The following is a 21,282-nucleotide window of genomic DNA, read 5'->3' as shown; positions in this document are numbered from 1 at the left end:
GCAGCCAGCAGGAAGAGGGAAGAGAGGACCTGGAGGACAATCCTGTCTTTCAAGCAAGCAATGCTGACGTTGCTCGCATCACTCCCTCTCATTTTAATGGCAACATGTAAGTCACGTGGCCTCACCTAGCAGCAGGAGAGGCTGGGAAATGTTCCCAGTGGGCAGCCACAGCTCAGCTAAACTTCTAAATGACTAGTGAAGAGGGCAAAAATAGATTCCAGGGGAGACATTTAGCATTCTGCCCTAGACACCTAACTCCTTAATGGAAACTGTAAAGATTTTAACCAGAATAGTTTTGCAGAGTCTCCCTTATTAGAAGTTAAAAGATAACCTTTTTCTATGAATGTCTGCCTTGCTTTCTTTTTTTTTTTTTTTTTTTTTTTGCGGTACGCGAGCCTCTCACTGTTGTGGCCTCTCCCGTGGCGGAGCACAGGCTCTGGACGCGCAGGCTCAGCGACCACGGCTCACGGGCCCAGCCGCTTTGCGGCATGTGGGATCTTCCCGGACCGGGGCACGAACCCGTGTCCCCTGCATGGGCAGGCGGACTCTCAACCACTGCGCCACCAGGGAAGCCCTGTCTTACTTTCTTTAGAATGCAAATGCTTGGTATGTAGGGGATGTATCTTTCATGATGTGCCTTACCTGACCAAATGCTCATTATGTCACTATCGTGGAACAAATGTTGGGTTTGAGCTTAGATGTGTATTCCTGATTCTCAGTAGGAATTTGATTTGTGACCTTTTTCTTGGGATTTAAGAGAGGCATTGAAGAAGACAGTAATTGGGGTTTGTCCTGCAAAGGCTAGTCTGGAAAGGACTGGGCATTTCAATTTTTTATTTTATTTTATTTTTCTGGCCGTGCTGCAAGGCTTGTGGGAGTCTTAGTTCCCCAACCAGGGATTGATCCCGGGCCATCAGCAGTGAAAGCGCAGAGTCCTAACCACTGGATCACCAGGGAATTCCCAGGATTGGGTATTTTTAGCATGGAGAAGAGAGGAACATAGTAAATGAGATTGTTGTTTCCATGTGGTTGAAGGGCTGGCAGGTAGGAGAAGGTTCAGCTCTCTTTTTTGCTGCTTCTAAAAGTAGAATTGTGAATAAAGGATAGCGGTTATTAGGGTTTGCTTGAAATATAAGGAGGAGTTCATTTGGTTGTCAAAAAATGGGATGGGCAGCTCTTCACCATTGGATGTCGTGCGTTCCTAGTTTGTGAAAGTATTCACTCGGGTTTTAGTCTTTAGAATAATTAAGTGGTTAGAGACTTAGAATTGACACAGAGCACCTGCTGCATAAGGAGAAAAGAATTTTCATTCTGTCTTATTCTCCATGAGGTAAAAATGCTCCCTGGGCAAGCTGAGTGTCATCCAAACATGGTAACACTGTCAACCGTATTGTTTGAGTAGGACGTCATTATAGCACTTCTGAGGTCTTCAGCTACAAAAATTGCAATTTTATGTTCCTTAACATTTGCAGTTGGCTGGTCCTCAGGCCCGTTTCAGATTCTTCCTAAACTTTCTTCATTAAGTTCTTTGCTTCCTCCCCACTAGAGCCTCTTTCCTTCTTTGGAACCCTCGTGGGATGTCATTTTTTTGGTAACATTTCTTATTTTCCCTTTAGAGGAGATATCTGTGTATTTATCTTATCCCTCCCACTCTAGGCTCTTTAAGTTAAAGGACTTCTTCATCCTTACACCCCTGCGCTGACGAGGACAGTGTCAACAAACACGTCTTGACTTGGATGAGTAATTCTCTGACCTCACTGGGTTTGAGTTCAGAAGCTGCTCTTCTGGGCATCAGTTTTTTCTGCTTGTATTTCCTCATGAAATGGTGTACCTTGTCTGTCCTCAAGTTCTTCATGTGTAAAATAAGGGGCTGGATGAATTCATCTCTAGGCTCCCTTCCAGCTCTGCCTCATTCTGCTTCTCAGGGCTGGGCTGGAACAACTGTCCAGTCGTCGGCCACCCAGGGGAGACCTGCATTAGCTGGATGCTGCCCAGGTGGCCACTGCACTGCCGTCTAGATTGCCCCGGCCACGCAGTGGGGGTGGAACAGGCACGAGGCTGAGTGACGGCAATGCTGCTGCTTTCCCCAGGTACGTGTGCATCGCCATGGAGGCGCTGGACCAGCTGCTCATGGCCTGTCACTGCCAGAGCATCAACCTCTTCGTGGAGAGTTTCCTCAAGATGGTGGCCAAGCTGCTTGAGTCTGAGAAGCCCAACCTGCAGATCCTTGGCACCAACTCGGTAAGGAGGCCCAAGGGGCTTTGCCAGTGGGGATGGTGAGGAGGGGGTGTAGAACCTCTGGGTCAGCATGGTGAGGATCCATTCCTATTTGGTTTCTGACTTTTAAAAATGATTTTTCCCTTAAATAAGTTTAGGTGAGGCCCCAATAGATGTAAAAATAGAAAGGGAGGTATTTCTTTGAGAGCAGGGGGTGCCCAGTGCCCTCAGAGCTTGGCCCCTGACTCCATGGGGCATCCTTTGAAAGCTGTCCAGGTTGTGCTTCTTTCGAAGACAGAGTAAACGGATGTTCACAGGACAGAGGGATCAGATAAGTGGGAAGATCACAGGGAAGCAGGAAACAGGGCTTCTGGCTTAGTTCTGCCCTTTCCTAGCTGGGTAACCTCGAGCGGGTTATCTTTCATGAGCCTGGCTTCTCATTGATAACCTGAGTGGATTGAACTCAGTCCAAGCTTTGTAACGTAACTGGTCTCAGTACAAGTGGCGGCTATCATGAGGGCTTATAGTTTTGGGAGAGAAGAGCTATCAGGTGTGTCAAGAACGCTCAGCTTTGCATGTATCTAACATACTTGAATATCCCGCTTGTTCTCTTCCATTTCTTGCTCTCTCTCTGTTCCTTCCCCTTCAGGGAATACTTTCAGCTCCAGGCCTTCAAGCAGCTTGGTATTAAAAGCCCTGACATGCAACTATTTTACAAATATCACCAGGAAAAAAAAAAATAAGTTTAAGCTTTGTCTTCTTAGCCTTCCCAACCTGACTTTTCTGAGTGTTTATTGCACAGGTCACAGCTGCTTTTCTGTTCTACTTAAGTTGATTTAACCAGAAGACAGTCTTTCAACTCTTCTTTCAAAGACCAAAACTAACAACCTATTCCCCTCTTTCCTCTCTCTGTGAGCCAGCTGCCTTTGACAAATTACATATACAGTAGCTGAGGGTAAATTCTTTTGTCATGTTGCCCTGGCAACAGCTTCAGTTACTGTTTCACTTGCCCTGTTTAAGATAACTATAGTCTAGAAGAGAACATGTACATGGAAACTAAACCAGTCATCAATGCATCCAGAGGGTATCTCCCCAGGGGTCGGCGGGGGAGACATAGAAACATGTGGCTGTCAGCGCTAGCGTTCCCTACAGCACATCCTGGCCCAGGGTAGGCATTTTGTTAGCTACAGGCTTGAAAATTCAGAATCCTGCCAATTCCTAGATTCCCCATCACAGTGAATCACAGTATTAGCAAGAAAGCAGTTGACTAATGATTACCGTACTGCAGACAATGGAGATTATGTAAGGAGAGGTGATTATAAGAAAGTTGAGTCAGATAATTGCAATAGATTCAGAGTTCAGCTTCAGAGGCAGGCTTTGCTGGCAGTGTCCCTCAACCAGATGCTCTTTCCAGCTCTCTAAGCCTGGGACCTCCTCTCTCTTTCTTTCTTCATCCTTAATGGGTCTTTATCCAGCTTGTACTTGACCACCCCAAGGATTGAAGCTACGGTAAAACCTGTCAGCAAAAAGTCTGGTTTTGCTAATACCATTCCTGCACATCATCTGCAGTAAAGTATAATTTTTTAAATTGAAGTGTTGCTTTCAGGTCTTTAATGAGAATATCTGAACTTGGGATGACAGTGAGAGACCAGGAAAGTCAGGGGATGAGGGGGAGCCAGAGCCAGCTAAGCTCAATGATTTGCTTAGGGATTGGCTTCTGCATACCTGCCTTATTGCCTGAGAGGTCCAAACGTGTGTCTCAGGGACAGGGCAATGACCATGTGCCCTGACTTTCTGAGGTCACTCTGTGAGGATAAGCTGAAAATATTAAATCTGAGAATACCGAGGCCCTTCACATAAACAATCTCATATATTAGCCTAGTGTAAATAATAAAATTATTAGGAAGGATCACGGATTTAAAGTTTGTACTTTCATCCCTCCCTCACAACATATATAAAAATGAACTCAAAGTAGATTGAAGACCTAAATGTAAGAGCTAAACCTATAGATTAGAAGAAATACAGGGGTGTATCTTTATGATCTTGAATCTGGCAATGAATTCTTAGATACGATAATAAAAACAAAAGGAGCAAAAGAAAATATAGATGGTTTGACTTCTTCAAAATTAAAAACTTTTGTGCATCACAGGACACTGTCAGGAAAGTGAAAAGACAACCACCAAATGGGAGAAAATATTTACAAGTTGTATATCTGATAAGGGTCCAGTAACCAGAATATATGAAAAACTCTTACAGCTCAATAGCAAAAAGAAAACCCAATTAAAGTGGGCAAAGGACTTGAATAGACATTCAAGGAGAAGATACACAAATGGCCAACAAGCACATGAAATGATGCTCAGCGTCACTAATCGTTAAGGAAATGCAAGTCAAAAAAAACCCACAGTGAGATACCTCTTCACACCCACCAGGATGGCTATATTTTTAACAATCCTATAAAATGACATGTTGGTGAGGATGTGTAGAAATTGGAACCCTTGTACGTTGCTAGTGGAGATGTAAAATGGTATAGACACTGCGGAAAACGGTTTAGTGGTTCCTCCGAAAGTTAAACATATAGAATTACCATATGACTCAGCAGTTCTCTCTAGGTATATACCAAAAAGAACGGAAAATGCATACTCAAATAAATACTTGTACACCAACGTTCATAGCAGCACTGCTCACAATAGCCAAAAGGTGGAAACAACCCAGAAGGTCATACGTTATATTTCCGTTTAGCTGAGATATCCAGAATAGGTGAGTCCATGAAGACAGAAAGCAGATTAGTGTTTGCCGGGTCTGGGAGGGAGAGGAACGGAAAGTGACCCATTAATGACCAAGAGGTGGGTTTCCTTTGGGGGTTTGCTTTAGTTGCAAAACATTGTGAATGTATTGAATGCCACTGAATTGTGCACTGTAAAAGGGTTCATTTTATGTTTTGTGAACTTTACCTGAGTTTTTAAAAATTGCTCTTTCGGGCTTCCCTGGTGGCACAGTGGTTGAGAGTCCGCCTGCTGATGCGGGAGACGCGGGTTTGTGCCCTGGTCTGGGAGGATCCCACGTGCCGCGGAGCGGTTGGGCCCGTGAGCCATGGCCGCTGAGCCTGCGCGTCCGGAGACTGTGCTCCGCAACGGGAGAGGCCACAACAGTGAGAGGCCCGCGTACCGCAAAAAAAAAAAAAAAAAAAAAAATTGGTCCAAATAAAAATTTCCCTAATAGTCCTCACACTGTCTTGTATTGCTGTCTTTCCCATCAGGATTCAGTAAAGATCATGTGTTTACTTTGTTTTCTGTGTCCCTTATGTCTCTTAACCAGTCCCAACCCCTCTCCTGCCCCTCTTTGTTTTTCATGATATTGCCCAGGTCACCACTTTGCAGAATGCCCCACAGTCTGGGTTTGTCTGATTATTTCCTTGTGGTGTCCTTCGTTTTGCTCTCCTGTCTCTTATACTTCCTGCAGACTAGAATTAGACTTGAAGGTTTGACTGGCTGCGGTTAAATACCTTGAGGCATAACACTTCACGGGGAGTGCTGGGTCCCGCATTGAGCATCCCAAAAGGACCACAAGTGTCTGGTGCCCCACTTTTATGGATGCTAAGTGCCATCCCAGGTTAGGGTAGTGACAGCTGGCTCTCTCCAATGTCAAAGGACTTTTTTGTCTTTGCAGTTAGAAATCTGTGGAAACCACGCAAATAACCCATTCCTCACTCGTTTTTCAGTGGATGTTTCTATCTCTGGTGGCATTTCTTCCCGTTGATTGCACCTTCTTCATACTCCCTTGACCTCCTGGCCCTGTCATCCCAGCTCTTCCCACCTGGCCCACCCTTCTGCGTTTCTATGGTGGGCTAAATAATGGTCCCTCAAGTATGTCCACATCCTAATGCCTGTAACCTGTGAATGTTACCGTACATGACCAAAGGGACTTTGAAGATATGATTAAGTTAAGGATCTTGAGATAAGGAGATTATCCTGGGTTATCCAGGTGGACCCCATGTACTCACAAAGACCTTTATAAGAGGGAAGCGGGAGGATCAGAGTCAGACAGAAGATGAGAGACAGAGAGGAAGAGATTTGAAGATGCTCCTCTGATGGCCATGAAGATGGAGGAAGGGGGGCCAGGAGCCAAAGGATGTAGGTGGCTTCTGGAAGCTAGAAAGGCCAAGGAAATAGATGCTTCTCTGGAAGCGTCCAGAAGGAATGCAACCCTGCAGACCCATTTTAGACTTCTGATCTCCAGAACTGCAAGGTAATACATTTGTGTTGTTTTAGGCCACTAAACTGTGGTGATTTATTACGGCAGCAATAGGAAACTAATAGAGTTTCCTTCATTGATTCTCTTTCTCCATGTCCCCGTGAAATGTCTGTGGTCTCCAAGGTTGCTGCTCTGTCCTCTTCTCACTCTATATGCTGCCTCTGGACGATTTTATCAACTCTTGTGGTTGCAACTTGTCATCTATAGACTAGAAATTCTCTCATCTTCCACACCACGACAGAAATCAGCACTGCTGGAGACCAGCAGCCTAGAAGTGGGTTCCATGAAGGGAGGTCAGGGCAGAACTGTGATGCCAGTGGAAGAGCTCAGGTCACGGGGGTCAGCGCCAGCAAACGATGGGGATCTTAGAGCAGAGGCAGCCAGTGCTTCCCTGGGTCCGCGCTTCCCAAGTGTAGGCCTTGGAGGCTGGCTAGCACGTGGGACTACTTGGGACCAGAGGGATCACCTTCTCGGGCAGCAAGACTGAGCTTTCCCAGGAGTTTTTAAAACCACAGTCAGTTTTGCGAAGAATCTTGAAGGAGGAAAGACGTAATATGGGTAGACAGGGGAGGATGTCCTAGGTCTAGGGAATCACTACACCCAGGTTGGCAGGCGATTTGCAGGGCACGATCATGTCACAGTAGGACTGTTCCTCTGGCTTTAGTGAAAACTGCTTCCGGGAGTTGCTATAAACAAGAGCAGTTGGGAGAACAGGGTAGGGGGTGTTAAAGTCAAAACCATGTGTCTTTTCCAGCTAGGGTTCATCTTAGTGCAACAGAACAACCGTTCCCATTTTTCCTTATGTAGGTTAACACAGTGAAAAGGCCTGCAGTCCTACCATGAAAGAGTTAGGGTTCTCTCTATGCCCAGTATTTTATTTTTTGGCCGTGCTGAGCGGCACGTGGGATCTTAGCTCCCCAACCAGGTATCGAACCCGTGGCCCCTGCAGTGGCAGCGTGGAGTCTTAACCACTGGACCACCAGGGAATCCCTATGCCCAGTATTTTACAGTGTGGTTCTATTGTTGATGACAGGGAGTTGGGTTCAGAATGCCCATCTACAGAAGAGAGAAAGGCTGACTTCTGCTTGGAGAGACTTGGCTAGCGCTGAAGTGAGGCCGACCAGCTCAGCTTCTTCTCCAGACCCAGGGAGAGCTGGTTTTGCAATGTCAATATTTGGAGGTTGCTTTCTCTCTATTGACCCAGCCCCTTAGTAACTCTCAGTTTTCACACAACCGTGTCGCCTTCCTGCTTGTGCCAGAGGGTTGGGAATCTCCTCCAGCAAACTTGGCTGAAGAGCTGAAACTTTGGTCTTGGAAGGGTCACCCTAGTGGTGCCCTTGGCCTTTGAAGTGTCACATCTTCACAGTCTCCAGTTTGTCGCTATGGAGACCTTCCTCATCACTGCAATATCTTAAAAAAATAAAACCAAAAAAATCCAACTTTATTATTTCACAGTCTTGTGCATTAGGCAAGTAGCATTTTAACAAAAGCCATTTGTAAGGTATGACCTAACAATGGTAGGGGTGAAGTAGCCAGGAAGTTCCTGCTGTATCAAGTGTTTAAAACATTAGTGAGTCACACAGGTAAATGGGCCCAGTGGAAACGTATGGAGTGTTGACAGCAAGCCAGAAATCCACTGGGGGAAAAATGAGGTGATAACTGTTAACTCTGATGGGCTGGTCATACCAAGCCTATGAGGCAGCTGCTCTTGCTGGCCCCATTGTACAGATGGGGTGACCGAAGCATGGGGCGCTTAAGAAACGTGCCTCCTATCAGCCTCCTACTAAGTGGGAGGTGGGATTCAGAAATGCATTCTGGTTCCAAACCCCTTCTCATAATCATAACACTGTTCTGCCTCTAATAGGAGGGATGAAGGCTCTATTTTATTTTATTTTATTTTTTTGCGGTATGCGGGCCTCTCGCTGTTGTGGCCTCTCCCGTTGCGGAGCACAGGCTCCGGACGCGCAGGCCCAGCGGCCATGGCTCACGGGCCCAGCCGCTCCGCGGCATGTGGGATCTTCCCAGACCGGGGCACGGAGCGGCTAGGCCCGTGTCCCCTGTATCGGCAGGCGGACTCTCAACCACTGCGCCACCAGGGAAGCCCCGAAGGCTCTATTTTAAACCCTAGAGTCTCAACCCCATCTCAGCCAGGTTTGGGCATGTTTCCCAAGTGGACTCCTCCAGTGGGTGTGGTCCCATGACCAGGTCCCCCGGATTTGATCCTCTGAACCACAATTACCAAAGTTTCCATTTTGGCCTCCTCCTGTCAGCCCTGGAGGACTCAGGAGCAGCTTGAGGTAGGCTCCCTCGGAGCTGCCCCCATGGGGATACTGCAGGCCAGCGTTCCCTGACCAGGTCATCTGGGCAGGTCATCTGTGCTGTCGTAGTTTCAGACTCAGGGAAGGGAAGCTCCTCCCGACAAGCTATCAAACCAAGGGTTCCCAAGGATGCTCAGAGCTCCTGGTACCAAATGTTGCCTCTTTTATTAGCCCTGGTGCCACCCGTAATGTAATAAACGGGGTTCAGTCCCTCTGGATGGCATCAAGTGCAGCCTCATCACCAGATCTCGTAACAGAGCAAGAGTCCTGGAGAGCGAGGCAATGGCCTGGCTGGTCGACAGCCTGAGCCTGGAGGCTGCAGCCTCCCGGGCCTCAGAGATGGACCCCTTGGTTCAACCCCAGGCCACCCCAGTTCAAAGGAGGCGGCCATCTCTCCAGCCTTGACTGGCCTCCGTTACCAAGGACAGGAGGAGGCCAAAATATATTGCTTAAGCTTTCTTCCTCCTAGCCTGCCTCGGATCATTTCCACAGCTACTGGTCCAGCTTTCCAGTAAGAGAACAAAGGACGTGGGGTCTGTAGATGCCCTGCCCCAGAATCTCCAGGGTAGGAGTTGGTGGGGCAGGGGGGGGGTTGTTCCGAATGCAGATGCCTAGGTCCTACCCACAGAGAGTCTTGTTCAACAGGCCTGGGGTGGCTCAAAAGTCTACATTGTCAGCAAGCTCCCCAGGTCATTCTGATACACAGTAAAATTTAAAAACCACTGGTGGAGGGCAGAGAGCATCAAAGTATCAGAATTCCCAAATTGGAGCCCCAGCTCCACTTGTCACGAGCGGGTTGACCTGAAATAATTCAGTCGCTCCCTTAGAGCTCCAGTTTCCTCATCTTCACAATGGGAGCAACATCGCTCCTATTAAACTCGCTGGTTTGCCAAAAATTACATCAGGTAATGGATGTTTCAGTAGGCTGGAAAATGGTCCCCCAAAAGATGTCCACGTGCCAATCCCTGGAACCTGCGAATGTCACCTGATACGGAAACAGGGTCTCTGCGGATGTGACCAAGTTAAGGATCTTGGGATGGAGAGATTATCCTGGATTATCCGGGTTGGCCCTAAATGCAATCACAAGGGTCTTAGAAGAGAGAAGCAGGGGGAGGTTGGACACAAAGGAGGAAACAATGTGCAGACGGAAGCAGAGACTGGAGGCATGCAGCCCCGGGAAACTAACATGATGCCTGAGCTGCAAGTGCCTTAGAAACATTTAATGTTGTCATTTCTCGGCATATAGGCGTTAACTCCTTCTTTCCCGGAGTGCTGCCATCCACACGTGGCGTTAGAGATGGGGCACGGGGCCTGGCGTGGCTCCTCCGGACACAAACTCCCGTGTCTATAAATAGCTTCTTCAAGGAATATTTTGAAGGCGCCCAACGGAACAAAGTATGAGTCAAAACAAAGCAAACATGCTTCACAATAACCATATTCGAAATTGTTTTTCTGGTGGAGCGGAGCGGCAGGCGCGTGGAGAGTGGCGTGCTGTCTGCGAAGCAGTATCTTGAATGTATTTGTACGTTGCCCCGCAAACGCTCGTTCCACGACTGTGCGGTGTTGAATCCTGCCGGACCGTAAAAAGTTTAAGCCTCTTAGAACTAGGAACCTCACTTACAGTAAGCCTTGAATTCACTCAGTTCCTGTTATCCCAGGAACTCAGGGAGCTTTTCTTAATTATCTCCACCTCATTCACATTCCTAGGAGGTGATATATGCCTTGTAAAGAGATGAAAACAAATGCTCGGCCACATCTTCCCTGTTTTGCTGTGCCGGCTGCCCAGAGCTCCCACCGAGCCCCACCTCCTTGTCTCTCGGTGCTGGGCTCTGTCCCATCCTATTGCACTAACTGACCTTCGGTTCCTGAAGGGTGCTTCAGGGGGCTTGGCCCTCATCTTCCAACTTCCCTGCCTTCTGCCACCGTCCTCAACTCCCACCCTCGGGCACCAGTTCATTGGGGTGGCTGTTAACTCATTTCCTTCTTTCCATATTCACACCTGCCCCCGGCATCCTGCATGGTCACCTGCATGGTTCACGCTGCCCATCTGGGCTCCTCCTCTGTGAATGCCTGGCTGGAAAGGACAAGGGTCACACTGCACCAGAGCCGAGGACCGGAGTTGATGAGCAGACCATGAAAGGCCCCTATCACCATGCTCACTGCAGCGCAGAGCCCTGAGCATTCCTCCGGGCAGGCTCTGCATACATCCCCTCGTTTAACCCTGGTGACACCCCGTGGCATAGGCCCCATCACCCCCATTTTTCAGATGAGGAAACAGTGGCTCAGAAGCTAAACGATGTCCACAGGCACACAGGTGACAAGAAGCAGAGTGAGGACACGGCTGTCTGACTGTGGGCCCGGCAGATGTAGGCGAGTATAGTCCACTTAAATAGAGCACCATCATGTTAAAATCGAAAATGGAGAAGGAGACTCAAAACTAAGTTTCCAGGGAAGAAGACTCTAGAAGAGTAAAAATCTGGGGATGCAGAGAGTCACGAGAGAAAAGAGTGAGGGAATTTTCCAGTGAGCTTAGCAGCTGTGGCTGGCCCAGCTAGGGGAGATTCAGGAGTGACTGCTGGGCCGGCCTAGAAGAAAGCCTCTGTAGTTCTAGGAAAGGAATCCCCATGCGTGTTTTCTACCCTGCGTTACCTCTGTGGCTATCACAGAATGTTCCATTTTTAAAAAATTGGGGCTTCCCTGGTGGTGCAGTGGTTCATGGGTTCGAGCCCTGGTCCGGGAAGATCCCACATGCTGCGGAGCAACTAAGCCCGGGTGCCACAACTACTGAGCCTGCGCTCTAGAGCCTGTGAGCCACAACTACTGAGCCCGTGTGCCGCAACTACTGAAGCCTGTGTGCCACAACTACTGAAGCCCACATGCCACAACTACTGAGCCTGCGCTCGAGAACCCGTGAGCCACAACTACTGAGCCTGTGTGCTGCAACTACTGAAACCCCCGCACCTAGAGCCCGTGCTCCGCAACAAGAAGAGCCACTGCAATGAGAAGCCCACGTACTACAACTAAGAGTAGCCCCCGCTCACCGCAACTAGAGAAAGCCTGCACGCAGCAACGAAGACCCAATGCAGCCAATATAAATAAATAAAATTAATTAATTAAAAGAAATTGATTGTAATCTCCACTTTAACCTTGCAGCCAGGGCGTCGTAGTCGAAATCTTCAGCAGCCTGTACGGTGTGGAAAACAGTCAGAGCAGACTGGGCGTGAACAGGGCTCCGGCCAGGCCACCTGACGCGCCACCAGTCCTTGAGGTTCCACGGCACTGGAGGAAGGGGAAAGTCAAGGTTGAAAGTGAAGAGGCTTGGGAATTCCCTGGCGGGCCAGTGGTTAGGACTCCGTGCTTTCACTGCCGAGGATGGGGGTTGATCGCTGCTCAGGGAAGTAGGATCCTGCAAGCCACGTGGCACAGCCAAAACAAAAAAAAAAGTGAAGAGACTTGATGTCACGTCCACAGAGATCAGGAATCGTTCCGTGAAGTATCAGCGTGGGGAGGGGGGCCAGAGGGAAGGGAGGCCGCCAGGTTGCCTGTCAGGAATCCTGCTGCATTTCTGCCTCAGACCATCTAACAGATGAATCTCCTCCAGTGCTGACTCAGCACGTCTGGGGCTTGTGGCAGATATCTGCATGGTCACGGAGACCCCTCGACTCTGTTGTACCGCAGTGCTTGGAAACCAGTGGCCTCACTCCTGCAGCCCTCTTAAAAATGCCAGACTAAGGTCCCCTCTGGCGGCTTCTTCATCCTCTGTTCTCCCTGACAATATCCATCACCCTCGCCTCCCCAGAGCAACTCTCCTGGGTCATTTGGCCTGAGGCGCTAGAGGAAGCCAGGAGCAGGAACAGAGCTGGGGGTTTTCTGGGCAGAGCTCTGTTGGAGAGGCTCGTGCTTGAGACCTGGGTTTCTCCTGCAGGACCCTGGGCAATTATGTAACATTTGTGGGTCTCAGTCTCTCTGTAAAATGAGAATAATAATATTTCTCTAACTTAGAGTCATTTTAAGAAACAACAGAGCTGATGGGCAGTACCTGATACACATATGTTCTAAACATCGTTGCTATTAGCCCATAAACTCCTACACCAGTGACCATGAAGTCTGATTATTCATGCTCCTGACATACATTTGGGTTTACGCAGTCACTATATTGGGGACAAAGTCTTTGACTGTTTCTCCTTTATTACTGGCCTCTTTTCTTTTTCAGTCTTGTTTTGATTATTCTGAAATGCATGCACTCTCGCATACACATAGTCTTATCTTAAGCTGCCTCATCATATTTGAAGTAGATATAGCATCGATGAAAAAATAAAGAAATGTAGTGAACGAAGACTGGGCTGCTTATTTCACACATGGGAACACCAAGACAGGAGTCAAATGTCCCACTCAAAGGTCACCCACCAGTTAGAGGTAGATCTGCGGTTAGAACCGCATAGCTGCATGACCCTCTCAGTGGATGGACCAAGCCAGGCTTTGGCCGTGGGGAGTGCAGCCTGGGAACATCCTGTTGGTGGTTAAGAGCAGCAGTGCACCCAAATTTAGTTTCAGCCTCGGTATCAGCCTAAGTCTGTGTTCTAGCCCGTGGGGCTTAGGAAGATCACGTAGCCAAAGGCCAGCTCTACCGTTGTTTCTGGAACTCCTGAACTTGGGTCTAATCAATGATCTTGTGATCACATGGATTACCACTATGCCTCTTCTGCATAACCCCATCAATGATGCAAGCAATGTCATTTGGGTTTATTGCTAATATCAGAATACTTCCACATATATGTGTGCATTTTAGATGTAACTTAGAAGGGAAGATTTCCTTATCTGCTTTGCATGTTGAGGTTTTATGATTCAGCAGAAAATAAATGCATATTTATTATTGCAAGAACAAAACACTGTAATAACAAGGATGTTTGTGGAAGTTGCTAATTTTCATCCCCCCAAAATTTATTCACAACTTTTAAGTAGTTAAATGGGGAAACAGGTTGACAGTTGATACTGAATATTATGAGTGTGCTGATGAGATAATTTTAGGAATAACAGTATGTCCTCTTTGAACCAACGAAGGTTTGTAAAAATTATATAATAATACAAGGCAGAATAGTGGAGGATGTAGTCTAAGTTTAGTCCGTTTAGAGTTGTTTGTGGTATTAAATTCATAACATTAAACAACATAACCTATAAAAATTATATTTAACTTTTAGTCATTTAACTCCACTCAGTCTGTGATTCCTGCTTCTCTGAGAGACTCATTTGAAATCAAGTCCCTATTTAGAGCTGCAAGTGTGCGGCCTGGTGATGACAGAAGGAATCTAGCGGCTGAGAATGCTGAGCAAGGCTTAATGAACCGAAATTGCAAACGTTCAACGTGTACTCAAAATTTTAACAATAAAACGTAATTACAGTTTTAAATCAAATTTCAGCGCAGTCCTGGTTTCCCAGAATGCATTCCTGGGTGGTGCTCTGTGCTGTGGCCTTGGCTTTTGCTCAGTTTCCAGCGTTATTCCTCACAGCCTTTCAGCCTGTATGTTTGGGGCAGCTCTGGATGTACATGGGAGGAGGAACTTAAGTGACTGAGCCCCCTTCTCTTTCTCTTCTCTTCCATCCTCTGCTCACCCAGCAGGGGAGGGCTGAGAAGGGCCAGGGGTTCTGCTCTGTTGTGTAGAAAGGAAAGGAGAACTCAGAAACTCAGATTGCCCGAGTGTGCTCTGGGAGGTGGACTATAGCCAGATCCTGAGATGCATGGTTCCTAAGATGTGTTTTCTTGTGGCTTTACTATGGCAAAGGGCCTGGGGGATGCCAGGTCCCCGAGCCCAAAGGCGAGGAGCATGGCGGGTCACCTCACGATGCGTTTCCCCTCTCCCCCCCACACAGTTTGTGAAGTTTGCCAACATAGAGGAGGACACCCCATCCTACCATCGGAGCTACGATTTCTTCGTGTCTCGCTTCAGTGAAATGTGCCACTCTGGCCATGAAGACTTGGAGATCAAGACTAAGTGAGTATAAGGGAAGCTGAGGAGGCTGTGCCTCTAATGGCAGAGGCATTGATGGTCCTGCAGAGCTCCCAGCCCGGATTGCGTGTCTGATTTCACTGGCGTTTACCGAGGCTCTGATGTTGCTGGTGGGGAAGGGGCACCTGGCGGGACTTAGGTGGATGCGTGGGCAGAGCTAGGCTCCCAGCACATGCTTTCTAAAGGAACAGCCTCTGGGCACAGAAAACAGGGTGGGATGTAAGGTGACGGTCCTCTGAGCCCAATTTGAGAGCCAGTGACACACACATGTACACACCTGTGCTCTCTTTTGTTCATAAGTACATGCCTTTATACACCCTAGAAACACTCCCACTCACCACTCTCCATCAAAATATACACCCACAAATAAAAAGCCGAGGTCCTCACACTGGCTGATCCCTGCTGTCCTCCTGAGTTTATCTCCTCCACTCTTCCCCTCCTCATTCCCCTTCGGCCACGCAGGCCTCCGTGCTGCCTTGGAAACACACCAGGGACATTCCTGCCACAGGGCCTTTGCACGGTCTGTTCCTCTGCCTGGGATGCTTCCTCTGTGGAGCTGTACAGCTCACTCCTTCACCTCCTTCAAGGCTTTGCTCAAGTGTCCCCTTGTCAACAACGCCTTCCCCTGACCCTCACCTTCTCCCTCACCCTGCTCTGTTTTTGTTTCCCCATAGCACTCATCCCCTTCAAACATGTTCCATAATTTACATATGTTTCTCATTCATTGTCTGTCTCTCCCCACTAGAATGTAAGCTCTGTGTGGACAGGAGTCATTGTTTTGTTCTCTGACGCATCCCAAGTGCTGAGACAGTGCCTGGAGAGCAGCAGGCACTCACGACATACTTGTTGAGTAAGTGAATGAAGGAAAGGATGCTTTTCAGATCAACATCTTCAACTACAGAACACACTTTTACACACACATACTCACACTCACAAAAATACTTAACTTACAGAAATACACTCATTGACATAGAAATTAAACCCCTTAATGAAATCACAAAGAAATTCACACAAATATATGCTGATACCGATAGATAAAGGATGAGAAGTAAACCACTGCCTACAAAGAGTGCTTATCAACCTGGGGAGGCGAAATGAAACACAGGAAAAGGAGGAGGAAGGAGGGAAAAGGGCTGAGCTGTCCTTACCAGGCAAAGCTGCAGGAGGCGGAGAAGGAAGGGGCTGGGGGCTGAGGCTGGGTGGCCAACATGCCCACGGGAGACTGGGTCTCCATGGCTTTGTTCCAGAGCTCAGCCCATGGCTTCTTTCTGCATCACGTCAGCACTGCAGCGGGCCCGAGTGCCCATGATACACAATGGCACGGTCCAGGAGCCCTGTGTGCCCCGAAACTACAACTTCGTCAGCATGGCTGCTGGCCTGGGTTGGAGAAACAGGACGTGAACCCCTCCATCCCCCAGGCTGCCTGTTCCCAAAGCTCCCAAGCTGTGGAACGGCTCCAGGGCAGGACCCTGTGTGACTGATGGCAGTGTCCCTGCTCCCCAGTCTCGCCTGGACCAGCCAGGGGCTCCCTGGGGCTGTGCTGCTGCAGTGCCTCAGTGGGGCCAGTGGGGGTCACGGGAGGAAGGAACCCCTGTCTCCCCAGCGCTGGTTCCCTCAGCAGCTACCTCGCTCCAGAACGGCTGTGAAGAGGCAGAAGGGGCTGGAGCAGGTGGGGTGTGTCCAGAAGCAGGTGATGGGGAAGGGGGGGACTGTGACCAGGTGTGGCTGTAACAGGTGCTGACCGCAGGTAGAGCCCAGCTCCAGGAGGGGAGGGGACACTCCTCATGCTGCTCTACACACACTCATACACGCACAACCGCACACACACGCTCCACAGCAGGGGAGGAGGCACAGAAGCAGACACGGTCGCACCGTGTCCTGATGGTGTGGGGAGCGACTGGAGGTCAGGAGAAGGGTGCTGAGGTTTGCTTCTGGCCACCGGGCAGTGCCATCAGCACCCACAGCCTGGCACCTGCCGCCCATGGAAGCAAGGCTGCCGGGTGAGGGGAGTTTCTCCCTTTGTGTTGTCTCCCATCCCTAACCTCCCTGCACCCCTTCTCCCTGAGCTCTCCCCCTGGTCCTTCGCAGCCTTTGCAGAGCTCAGAGCTCCTTTCCAAGAACTACCCTTGGGTCTCATGAATAGGTGTGTGTGTGTGTGTGTGTGTGTACTCCCCTTGGGTTCAGAGACTTCCCAGTCCCTTGCACGTGGGCAGGCCTCCACTGAGCCCATTATAAGGAACAGTAAGAGGCTGCTTCTCCCCCAGGCCTGATCAGTCAGCTCTGGGCATCATGGAATGAAATGTGTACCTATGTGGAAGGGATTCTGGGGAGATTGAAAGAGTGAAGAAAAATTAATTGAGTCACACATAAGGAAGCCCTGGGTAGAAAAATTTCCATCCCCTGGGCCTGGTTTCCTGCCAGCCAGGCTCTCTTGGGTGGGACATGAGTCCAGCATGTCTGGGATTTATTTCTGTAGTGCACTAGGGAGCACCTTTAACCTGGAGCCAGGAATAGTTAGCAGAATTGTAGTACAGTTACTTCGTCCTCGAGTCCGGACAACCTCAGCTCAGGGTGCTGACCTGGCTCAGGATTAGAGGAGCTAAGTGTTTGCCCGGGAAACCCTTGTCCGTTGCCAGCAGCCCTAATGGTCCTGGGCCAGGGGATGACGGTGCATTAGGCATCTCTCACCACCCAGTTATGGTCTCCGCGTAAAGCTCAGGGTAGCGCCGTGGTAACAGCACTTAAAACTGAAGCTGAAATGACAAATGGCAACTAAATATTTAGAAAAACTGCTCAACTCCAATAATCATCGAAAGGATACGAAGTGAAATCGCTACAAGATATGAGGATTTTTCTGAGCCACAAAATTAGAGCAGATGTTTGGAATGAGATCCCTAGTGCTGAGGCAGGCACAGTGAGGATGGTATTCTCCTGCAGCTTGTGCAGTGGGCGTGGGGGGAATCTGGCAGAACTGGGAGCCTTTCATTCCTTACCTTTCGATTCAGTCATTCTACTCATGGCAATGATTTGGAAGGTAGTAAAGTACTTTGTACAGCGATGTCCATTGTAGCATTATTACAGAAGCAGATTTAGAAACAACTTAAATGACCAATAGGCGACTAGTTCAGAAAGTTCTGATAACAGTGTAGCACATAACCATTCAGCATGTTTGTGAGTTAATGATGTAGGGAAATGCTTGTGATAGAATGCTATAGGTGAAAAAAGCCAATACGAATTACATATGCAGCAGGTTCTTGATCCTCTTATATATTATACACAGAAGAAAGGAAAGACACCAAAATGCCAAGATAATTATCTTTGAGTGGCGATGGCATGGGAAATCATCTTTACACTTTTCTATAATTAGCATGTATTATGTTATAATCAGGAAAAAAAAAAAGCTTTGGTTAAAAAAAGGAACTTCAGGTTGAAATAAATGGCCAGTAAAGAGGGCCGCCTCCTGCAGGGCTGTGCTGATCCCTGAGTCAGCAGAGTGGGAACTGGGGATGTGCAAAAGGGGTCCCCTCTGTGCTGTTACTCATTTCCCCTCTGCTTTCTCAGCCAGCTTAGTCCCAGCCAAGACCTCTTTGTGCCTGAGAGCCTGACAGCTCTGCGCCTCCCCCTCCAGATGCCCTCCCCCTCCAGATGCCCTCCCCCTCCAGATGCCCTCCCCCTCCAGATGCCCTCTCCCTCCAGATCCCCTCCCCATCCAGATGCTCTCCCCCTCCAGATCCCCTCCCCCTCCAGATCCCCTCCCCCTCCAGATGCCCTCCCCCTCCAGATGCCCTCCCCCTCCAGATCCCCTCCCCCTCCAGATCCCCTCCCCCTCCAGATGCCCTCCCCCTCCAGATGCCCTCCCCCTCCAGATCCCCTCCCCCTCCAGATGCCCTCCCCCTCCAGATCCCCTCCCCCTCCAGATGCCCTCCCCCTCCAGATGCCCTCCCCTCCAGATGCCCTCCCCCTCCAGATCCCCTCCCCTCCAGATGCCCTCCCCCTCCAGATCCCCTCCCCCTCCAGATGCCCTCCCCCTCCAGATCCCCTCCCCCTCCAGATCCCCCCCTCCAGATCCCCTCCCCCTCCAGATCCCCTCCCCCTCCAGATGCCCTCCCCCTCCAGATGCCCTCCCCCTCCAGATGCCCTCCCCTCCAGATGCCCTCCCCCTCCAGATGCCCTCCCCTCCAGATGCCCTCCCCCTCCAGATCCCCTCCCCTCCAGATGCCCTCCCCCTCCAGATCCCCTCCCCCTCCAGATGCCCTCCCCCTCCAGATCCCCTCCCCCTCCAGATCCCCCCTTCCAGATCCCCTCCCCTCCAGATCCCCTCCCCCTCCAGATCCCTCCCCCTCCAGATCCCTCCCCCTCCAGATCCCCTCCCCCTCCAGATCCCCTCCCCCTCCAGATGCCCTCTCCCTCCAGATCCCCTCCCCCTCCAGATGCCCTCCCCCTCCAGATCCCCTCCCCCTCCAGATGCCCTCCCCCTCCAGATCCCCTCCCCCTCCAGATCCCCTCCCCCTCCAGATGCCCTCTCCCTCCAGATCCCCTCCCCTCCAGATGCCCTCCCCCTCCAGATCCCCTCCCCCTCCAGATGCCCTCCCCCTCCAGATGCCCTCCCCTCCAGATGCCCTCCCCCTCCAGATCCCCTCCCCTCCAGATGCCCTCCCCCTCCAGATGCCCTCCCCCTCCAGATCCCCTCCCCCTCCAGATCCCTCCCCCTCCAGATCCCTCCCCCTCCAGATCCCCTCCCCCTGTAAGTTGCTCACAGCCCTGGTTTCTGCCTCGTCCGTTCTTGGCAGCACTTTGAGCTCTTATATCTTGGGCTCAAACTGGAGAAAACCCAGCTGGGTACTAAAGAGCCTGGAGAAGCTGGGCACCCTAGGGATGAAGCCCGGGTGGTACGGGGCAAGGGCTGTCTGGGAATCTCCAAGACAAGCCAGAAGACGTGGCCTTCGTGCTCACATCCACCAGCACAAGAAGGCGGCCAGCCAGGAGGCCAAGTCACATGAAGAGTAGAAGGTGGGCTCTGTTCTGCCTTTTAAGGGACGAGTGCATCCCTAATCCCCTCGCTGTGCTCCTCTCCTTGTCACAGAAGCTGGACTTGTCAGGGCTTGCAGACTTCATGGCCCCATGTCTCCCTTTTCCTTACAGAATCCGAATGTCAGGTATCAAAGGTCTACAAGGGGTGGTGAGGAAGACCGTGAATGATGAACTGCAGGCCAATATCTGGGACCCACAGCACATGGACAAGATCGTCCCATCCCTGCTTTTCAATCTGCAACACGTGGAGGAGGCGGAGAGGTGAGCAGGAGACGGGGGAGCTTGCACGCGGCCCTGCAGCCCTCCCAGGGCACTTGGCAACCACACGGCTGGGTTGGTTGGTAAAACCCAGCCCCAAAGTCAGGGCTCTTGGCTTTTGTGGCTTGTTCTGCAGTGAGTCCAAAGCTGCTTCCCTAGGAGCCTTGGCTCTGGCCTTCTACCAGCCTGCTGTACCCCTTAAGGTCTGCATTCCTGAAGGAGAAACAGTAATGGTGCTGGGCTCCCTGGGGTAAGTGTGTACTGAACACAAAGAACCAAGAGTCGGGTTCCCTTGGTCTTTCTAGAAGCAGCAGGCCAAGGAGGTTTTTAAATGCCTTTCATGGTTCCAGGTGCTGAGGAGGACCTTTCTTCTCTCTCACTTCCTAGTGGTGTTCCAGTCCCTTAGAAATGCCCACTTGACCAGCCAGCAGCCACTTGACACGAGTTACAGATACTGAGTTTTAATCTGGGAACCCCTGGAAAGGATTCATCCTGTCCCTGCCCCTCACTCTTCCCCTCTGTGAAGTGGGATGGAGGGAGAGTTTCACGGTGCTGTCCACGTCGCCTGGGCATGACGCCGATTGAAGATATCGTGGGTTCCCCACTTTCTGTCAGTTGAGCCTGCGCTGCTAGAGCCGGTTGGGAAATTTAGTGTGCCCTCTGGTGGTTGTTCCTGGAATAGCATCTCACTGACAAGCTCCCTGGTGGTCTCAGGTGGAGGTGGGTGGGTACCACTGAGTCGCACCTAACTAAGCCAACGCCCGTGCCTTTCCTTTTTCCCCTCCTTCCTCTCTCCCCTTCTCTTCTGCTTTCTCCAACTCTGTCGGCCTCCCTCTCTTCTTATCTCATCTGTCGTTCCTTCCAAAGCCTTGGGGGCATGGAGACACTCGTGGTCTGCGCCTCCCCAGGCCCATGGTGCTCAGGGCATCTATCCTTCCCGCAGAGGCACATCAGGCCTATCCCTAGGATGTCCAGAAAAAGAACTTTATCCCTCCTCCCACAATCTTCCTCCACTGTGGGCTTCCTTACCCCCATTTAACTTCTGACAGCCTCAACACCTCCCCTGTGACCTAGTGCAGCCCACGTCAAATTCCTGCTTGTCCTACTGGGACCATTTGCGTGAGGGAAGCACAGAAGGCCTGCACAAAGCGACGCCCAGCTGTGCATTCCATCCCTCACCCGTGGGCTGTGTGTTTCCACAG

At 50.2% G+C, this 21,282-nt stretch overlaps 1 protein-coding gene across 4 annotated transcripts in view; it reads left to right on the top strand.

The window, feature by feature from the left end:
* The window catches only part of EFR3B (EFR3 homolog B), an 89,536-nt gene that overhangs the window by 45,229 nt on the left and 23,025 nt on the right, over nucleotides 1–21,282 (top strand). For all 4 annotated transcript variants that reach the window (XM_079940889.1, XM_079940888.1, XM_079940887.1 and 1 more), the window contains 3 exons: nucleotides 2,091–2,241; nucleotides 14,655–14,776; nucleotides 19,934–20,083. In XM_079940889.1, coding sequence (XP_079797015.1) covers nucleotides 2,091–2,241; nucleotides 14,655–14,776; nucleotides 19,934–20,083 — 423 coding nt within the window. The remainder of the gene's footprint in view (nucleotides 1–2,090; nucleotides 2,242–14,654; nucleotides 14,777–19,933; nucleotides 20,084–21,282) is intronic.

Source organism: Stenella coeruleoalba, assembly GCF_951394435.1.
Source record: "Stenella coeruleoalba genome assembly, chromosome: 13".
NCBI classification, from domain to species: Eukaryota; Metazoa; Chordata; class Mammalia; order Artiodactyla; family Delphinidae; genus Stenella; species Stenella coeruleoalba.
The sequence above is the reverse complement of the archived record's forward strand: the minus strand, read 5'-3'. Positions and strand labels throughout refer to the sequence as shown.